Raw genomic sequence first — 7,365 nt, forward strand, 5'->3', positions numbered from 1 at the left:
GAATTAGAAGTACAAAACGAGGATTTGTAAAGAAGAATGTCGGAGGATTTCGATATAAGCCAAGAGGAGACTGGTTTTCTTTTGCTAAAGTAAAGAAACTTTGCTTCCTTTGCTCCTGTAAACAAACGTTGGTTTTCATGAGACTCACCGGCGCATGCGCAACGCTGACCTCATACGTCATTCCCCCGGAGCTGCTTCTGTGTACAACAGTGAGCGCAAGCTACATTAAAGTGATTATTACGTTTTGAATATGGATATTTTTCTTACAAAAACGCATCGATTCGCTACAGGAGGCCTTTGTTCAGCCCCCGGAGCCGTGTGAGACACTTTATTTTAATGGATGGGCACTTTTTATTTAACTTCTTTTGGACTGAAGCACTGGCATTAAACAGCTTGAAAGATCAAAGACCATTTTTAATATAACTCCGACTGGATTCTTCTGAAAGAAGAAAGTCAATATACACCTAGGATGACTTGAGGGTAATTTATGGGCTAATTTTCATTTTTGGGTGAACTAACCCTTTAAGAGGCTCTTTATACTGACAACATCTGAATCAGTGTAAGAGCAATGCAGAAGGAACTGCTTTTTTACGCTAATACATTCATGAAGTTAGGATTTACAGATGAATGCATCTGATAACCATCCATTTAATGGAAGATTCTTGTAATCTAGGATACGTCTGTTCAGTTTGACAGCACTTTTTCTTTTCAGATTTTGTTTACTGCCCGGAGGAGTGCGTTAGTTGTGCAGATTGTGAAATCGAAAGACACCTGATGCGGTTTGGGAGACACCTGTGCTCTGTGGCGGCATGTGCCGGTTTGCATGTACACGTTTGTTTGACGTGCCTGCGGTCTGGTTCCCAGTCCCTTGTGAGGATGAGGCGACACAGCATAAGATCTAGAAAGCACATGTATCCCAGAAAAAAAGCCTTTAGTTTGTTTTTGTGACCACTGAGTACCCAAAATTAAATTGGAGGCTGGTGACTCTTTACGGTCATCGACCTTGTGCATGTTAACCATTTATATAATTAGTCAAATCAGATCGGCCTTTCCTTTGTGAACAATATGTATTTAATATAAATAGCCTACACAACCAGTCAAACGTTTGGAATAATTACGAATTTTTAAACTTTTTTTTTTTATTACGAAGTCTCTCATGCTAACCAAGGCTGCATTTGTTTGTTCAGAAATATAGTAAAACAGTAATATTGTGAGTATTACTAATTTAAAATAAAGGTTTTCTATATATTTTAAGATATAATTTATGCCTGTTATGGCAAAGCTGGATTTCGAGCATCATTACTCCAGTCTTCAGTGTCACATGATCCTTCAGAAATCACTCCCAACTAGTCAAATAATATATTTTCTAAATCTTCATGACTATTTCCTACTGTAAAATGTTCACTTTGAATGCATTGAAAGCTCGCCACTCTCCCAATTCAACTCTCCCAATTCAACTCTCCCAATTCAAAACGAGGAAGCACAAGTAGGATAGAAACGCCAGCGCGGATGATCGTGTTGCGCATGCGTCACTCACGGCCACGCCCCCTGCGAGAGCGCAGATCCCTTAAATCCTGAAGAGCGCCTTTACTACTGTATGTGAGACGCACCGATTACAAACATGCGCTGCAAGATGAGTTATTGCCTGCCGTACTCCCCTGGATCCTCTCCTACACACTCTGGGAGGTTATTATACAGAGCACGATGCAGGTAAACGTTATACATTTACAGCAGGATTACAACGCGATGCTTTTTATTAACTCGAGTTGTTGCTTTGTCGCCTTGTCGCCTGATGTGCTTGTGCTTAGGGAGGCTTTTCTGAAAAGACGCTGCATTTCTCAGTTTTCTCCGTTATGATCTGTGTTGTAAACACAGTTGTGCTAAATGTGGGTTTATGTGATATTAGATTTGTGAATGAATGTGGGGTTGTATTGCGAAATGAGCTTGCAAAGACATGCATGTCACGTACGCAGCGTCTCAGTAGCGCGAATGAACACGAATACATCTAAACACTTGTAGTGTACTTTACAGGTTGCGTTTATACTAAAACACTTCAGCATGCAAGGTGTTTATTATTTATGATTAGTTTGCGTTAAAGCCTCGGTTGTTTTAATCGTACGCTAGAAATCTAAGCCGCGTTATTGCGCAACGAGCCGTAAAACTTAACTCGAGGCGTTTAAAAAAAAGATGTACTGTTTAACTTGCCCTAAAAACGCAGCGTTCGTGGCACAAAATGCGTCCCGACGCGCGTTTTCATTGATGGTGAGCGAGAACGCGTTCGGTGTGAACGGCCACTAACAGTAGCCTATTAAAGAAGTTTACTTTTTTCTTCTGTTTTTGTTAATAATGGATAAATGCACTTGATATTTAGCTCTGTCTGTTAGTAGTTTTGTTTTAAACGTTTGTATTTTGCAATAGTATTATACCTTCATAACTTAATTATTTATGCATAAGTTCTGAATATATTTCCTAATGCGTAATGGATTGTGATGTTGACAGCAGGGGCGAGTCTAGGATTTTCATTTAGGGGGGCTCAGCCTCAGTGAGGGTATAATAATAATAATAACCTAATAATTGTTTTTTTCTTTTTATATATATATAAAATAAAAAATGTTTGAGTAATAGTTGTATACTAAACTTATTGCAGTATTCCACTGTATTGCATGGATAGGTATAACATTTGAGTACTGAATAAGCCAAATTCAAGTCTTCATGATCTCACACACACAACCTGTTTACTGTAGGCTACAAACACAACATTTTATTATTTGCATTTCTAGTATTCCTTATCTCAAGTAGGCCTATGCAAACCTCTTTGCCACATGCATTGGAATATGTATTATATTGAAAGTTAAATTTTCAAATGAAAATAGCAACATGATCGTTTTATAAAGTATGCGTTCATATGCTTCATTTTCGCTGGAGGAAACAGCTGTGGTGTGATGAGGGGTGAACGCAGCGAAAACTTTACAGTAGATGGGGAACCAACCGATTATTGCTCTCCCATGATATTTTGTAAACTGGATTTATGACAAAGAACTGCACAGATGCATATATTATAACAGTATATCGATAAACACACACTTTGTCCTCTGTTTCTCGCACTGAGCCCTAAAAATGGCCTAGCGATGCCCATGGTTGACAGGTTGTTTTGAAAGTGGAGTATGTGCATGCCTCATTTCTAATCTCGGAGCTCTCAACACGTGTATGATTTTACATGATATGTGCTGATAAGCATAACAAGGAAATGTCATCTAAATTCACCATTGTGAAGTATTGCACACTGATAGCTGGAAGTGTGATTCAGCCGAGATTATGTAAGGTGCTTGACAGGACTTGCATATTCCTTAGAAGAGATCTCAGTGTAAACTCTTTTTTTTTAAGCGTCGTCTTTGTTTTCTTTCTGCAGTGCCTCTGGCGCCAGTGTTGTGGCCATTGATAACAAAATAGAGCAAGCTATGGTGAGTATTTTAATGGTTTCTTTAAAAAAAACAAAAATTCTGAATTTAAAATAATTTAGATATTTTACTTGGGACATAAAGGAAAGAACCATTAAGGTTATGCAATTGTCTTATGCATGTTCTGCAAGACCGCCCCTTTCCATTAAACATATTTTATTGGAATGTCCCGGTTTTAATGCAAGTAGAACATTTTATTTTAGAAGTACGCTCACTCAGGGACTTGTTTAGTAAGATTTTACCAGAAAAGATTTTAGAATTTTTATCATATGTTAATTAAAAAAAATCTTGTATAATTTTAACTGCTGTATTTTTTGTGTTTGCTTGGTTTTTATTTTGTGTTTATGTAACTCTCTTGAATCATCCCAACTCAGTTTTTGCCATGATGATAGCCTTAGATGCTGACAAGGCATTAAAATAAATAACTATGCAAGTGTCTAAATAAAACATTATTGAAAAGAAAACCTTAAGTAGTTTATTACTATAAAAAAAAACTAAACTTTTTGCCTGCAAAATCAGTCATTTTATGACACGGGAAGGATATTTTTCAGTTGTAAAATTGAATATGGTGTGACTCCACCACAATATAATGGTATTTATAAATTAATAATTCATGATATTTGTAAACAATACTTTTTGAAAACCTAATAATAATGATTAAGATGTGTAAAACCTTTTACTATCCATTTATTTATTTGCTTGATTGTTATACCACATGACATTTTTGGAGTCATTAAATTAAACATTTTTTAAATCCATATAAAGGCAGAATACATATAAAGAGTGCATTTCTAATAACAAACTCAATGTAATCAATCCCAATGTTGGGAGATAAAGTTTTATAGAAACATTTTTCAAGTTGATGGAACCAGATTGATTTGCGAATTTTAGTTTTTATTATTAGAAGATCCACCAACATATTGTTTTTGTCAAAATGCTTTATCCCTGAAACATGTTTTATTAGATAGTAGGGCTGGGTTTTGACACAAATTTCACGATTCGATTCTCATTCACAAGCTTTCGATTCGATCCAATATTGATTATTTTGGATATGCTATATATCAGGTACAGTACATGCCAAATTTTCTCAAGGAAAAAAAATCTCTCAACTAATGCTGTAAAATATACACGAGAGTCAGTGTGTACTACATTACTATAACATTGAAGGTTAAAATTTAAGTTTTTCAAATAATAAAGTTACAATTACATAATAATATTTCTACTTCAATTCGTTTTTTTAATATAAACATAATGGTGGCTGTTGAAATGGACAGAATTTGAAATCTGAGACATTGTTTCATATTAAAAGCACCAAAGCACAATGCTTATTGAGATTTATTGGATGGGAAGTGTGCTTCAACGTTCCGTCCATTAACTGAAAACAGGCTAGACTAATCGACTCTTGGGATTTAAGAATCGATATCGTTCCGTAAAAATGCGAATCGATTAATATCGAGATATCTATATTTTTTACCCAGCCCTATTAGATCGTGCTGGTAAGATAAGCCAAATATAATTGTAGAGTTTTAAGCAAAAATGCGTCTGATATAATTCACTATAAATTTTCCTCGCCATAAAAAAACTTTGACTGACCACCGTTGTGCTCTCCTCCTCAGGATCTTGTGAAAAGCCATTTAATGTACGCCGTGCGCGAGGAAGTGGAGGTCTTGAAGGAGCAGATCAAGGAGCTCTATGAGAGGAACTCGCTTCTGGAGAGGGAGAACGCAGTATTAAAATCTCTGGCCAACACTGAGCAGCTGACCCAGCTCAACAACCTCGGCAGCACTTCACCCCAACAGACGGCGGTCAACGCCATCCTACAGGAAGGAAGCAAACTCGTGGCCTTGCCCCCGCAACCCAACGTGTCCACAGCGTGAACAACAACAAAAAAATGACAATCTGCAAAGGAGGTTTTGGTTTGCCACTTGCGGAGAGCCATGCTTCGTTATACGCGCTGCTTGGCTTTCCCAGTATTAGACAATCATTTTGGGAGAAGCAGACTTGGCTTTATGTGGGTATGGGCTGCTGGCAGGCGCAGGCGAAAGAGTTCAGTAGATTTAGCAGGAAGCTTGTCTGTCGCTTTCAGAGTCTCAGGCGAAGCCAAACACCGTGGAAAGCTTGGGAGAGCCTCTTTAGTTTTACTGTTTGCATATAATTATTAGAGGGCTGCTATTTTCATAATGTAAATGAACAATGTAACAGAGATCTATTATATATATATATATATATATATATAAGAACTGTTCTTTAGGTTTCTGAAATGTAAGATACTTGTTTATCAAGGCAATAATGTCCCCATGGCACAGTTCCAACACTAAAAGTGATTCAACAGCATTGCTGATACACAGTCCTGTATAGTTGAGTTGGTTCGGGGTTGAATGTACATGTGTATAGATTGTAAAGTATTAAAGTATGTTGTACAGGTGAGCAGCAGTTATCAAGTATTTTCCTTTCGGATTTAATTAAGTATACTTGCTATACTTTCCCTAAGTACTTAAATTCTGATTTCCAATTCTGATACATTTTGTATTTTAGGAGCTGTGAATGAGTTTGTACGACATATTTGTAACCAAAGAAGAAAAGCTGTATTTGTTTTGTAACGCACATTTTCTTGTTTGTTTGCTCGCGCTTTTTTTTTTTTTTTACTTCGTCACCTTTTGTGTCTGATTAGCTTGTGCTGCATGATCTATCATGACTATTTTCTTACCTCATGTTTTTTATTCGTCATAATTTAAGCAGTCTGTGAACAATGTTTGATTGTGGATGGTGAAGGGTGATTTTTGGAGTTAAAAACCCAGTAACGTAAAAAATGGTTTGCATGGTGTTAAAAAACGTGATATACAGACAAATGTTTATTTCATTGCAGAAAATGTACAAAATAAATGCCGATTTATATTTCCAGGTGTAGTTCACACTGATTACTTTCAAAGAATAATCAAATAATCATCGTAATGAAATCAAAGCCGCAAAAGTGTTCACAGATGTCATTTATGTATAGGGCATGTCCTCTGTTTTCAGTGTCTTTTGTGCCTCTTGTACTATAGATGCAGCGATCTGGTTTATTTTTTGCCCAGTTTGAGCCAAACAGAAATATCGTACAATCACTGTACATCAGTCTGAGCTTTTTAGGTTTGCTTGTTTTTCTTCTTTTTTTTTGTTGAAGGAAATGTAGTATACAAGCAAAATGCGATGCATTGTACTTGATCACTGAGCCTTTGAGAATATCTTAAAAATACCCTTGTAATGTGCTGTTTTGAAAAAGTTTAGTTTTCTGTTGGAAATAAATTGCTGTTCCATCGAGAACTAAAGCATTTTAAATGTGTTGCTATATTATTGTGCATAACTCACACAACAAACATATAGTACTGTATATATTAACTGACATGAATTACTAACTTTTTAAAGATGAGTTACAAGCACACTTGGCTACTTAAATGTGGACATACTATAGACTCTAATAAGACAATAGTGTCATTACCTTTACGAAAAAATTTTTTTTACCATAAATAAAATACTATAGTTATAACCACAAATTAACCATGCTCTTGCTACACTAACCATAGTTTAACCATGGTATTTATAGTAAAACAAATGGTAATCAATGCGCCAAAAAAAACACGGTCACTACACTTTTACTACAATAAAACCATGGTTAATATCCCTAAGGTTCAATAAGGCTCAACAACAGTGTGAATGTTGCAAAGTTCATCAGTTATGAAGCGAACTGAACTCGACTCGGCTGTAAAGCAGCTCTACAGAATATAACCGAGCCATTATTCAGCTCAAATCAGTTCAGTGTTGATTCATTCAGTTCAAAAACAGTGCCAACCCTGTTGAAAAAACCAGCATATGCTGGTTAGGTATGTTTTGACGCTGGGATGCTGGTTTAAGATGGTCCTTTGCTGGT

General features: G+C 36.3%; 1 protein-coding gene across 2 annotated transcripts in view; it reads left to right on the plus strand.

Annotated features, from left to right (window-relative positions):
* The window catches only part of tsc22d2 (TSC22 domain family 2), a 31,744-nt gene extending 24,975 nt beyond the window's left edge, over positions 1 to 6,769 (plus strand). For both annotated transcript variants that reach the window (XM_016474474.1, XM_016474473.1), the window contains 2 exons: positions 3,410 to 3,461; positions 5,075 to 6,769. In XM_016474474.1, the coding sequence (XP_016329960.1) occupies positions 3,410 to 3,461; positions 5,075 to 5,335 (313 nt within the window). In that variant the 3' untranslated portion in view covers positions 5,336 to 6,769. The remainder of the gene's footprint in view (positions 1 to 3,409; positions 3,462 to 5,074) is intronic.
* Positions 6,770 to 7,365: the final 596 nt, after the last annotated feature.

The sequence above is a fragment of the Sinocyclocheilus anshuiensis genome, unplaced genomic scaffold (genome assembly GCF_001515605.1).
Source record: "Sinocyclocheilus anshuiensis isolate Anshui unplaced genomic scaffold, SAMN03320099.WGS_v1.1 scaffold2020, whole genome shotgun sequence".
NCBI lineage: Eukaryota > Metazoa > Chordata > Actinopteri > Cypriniformes > Cyprinidae > Sinocyclocheilus > Sinocyclocheilus anshuiensis.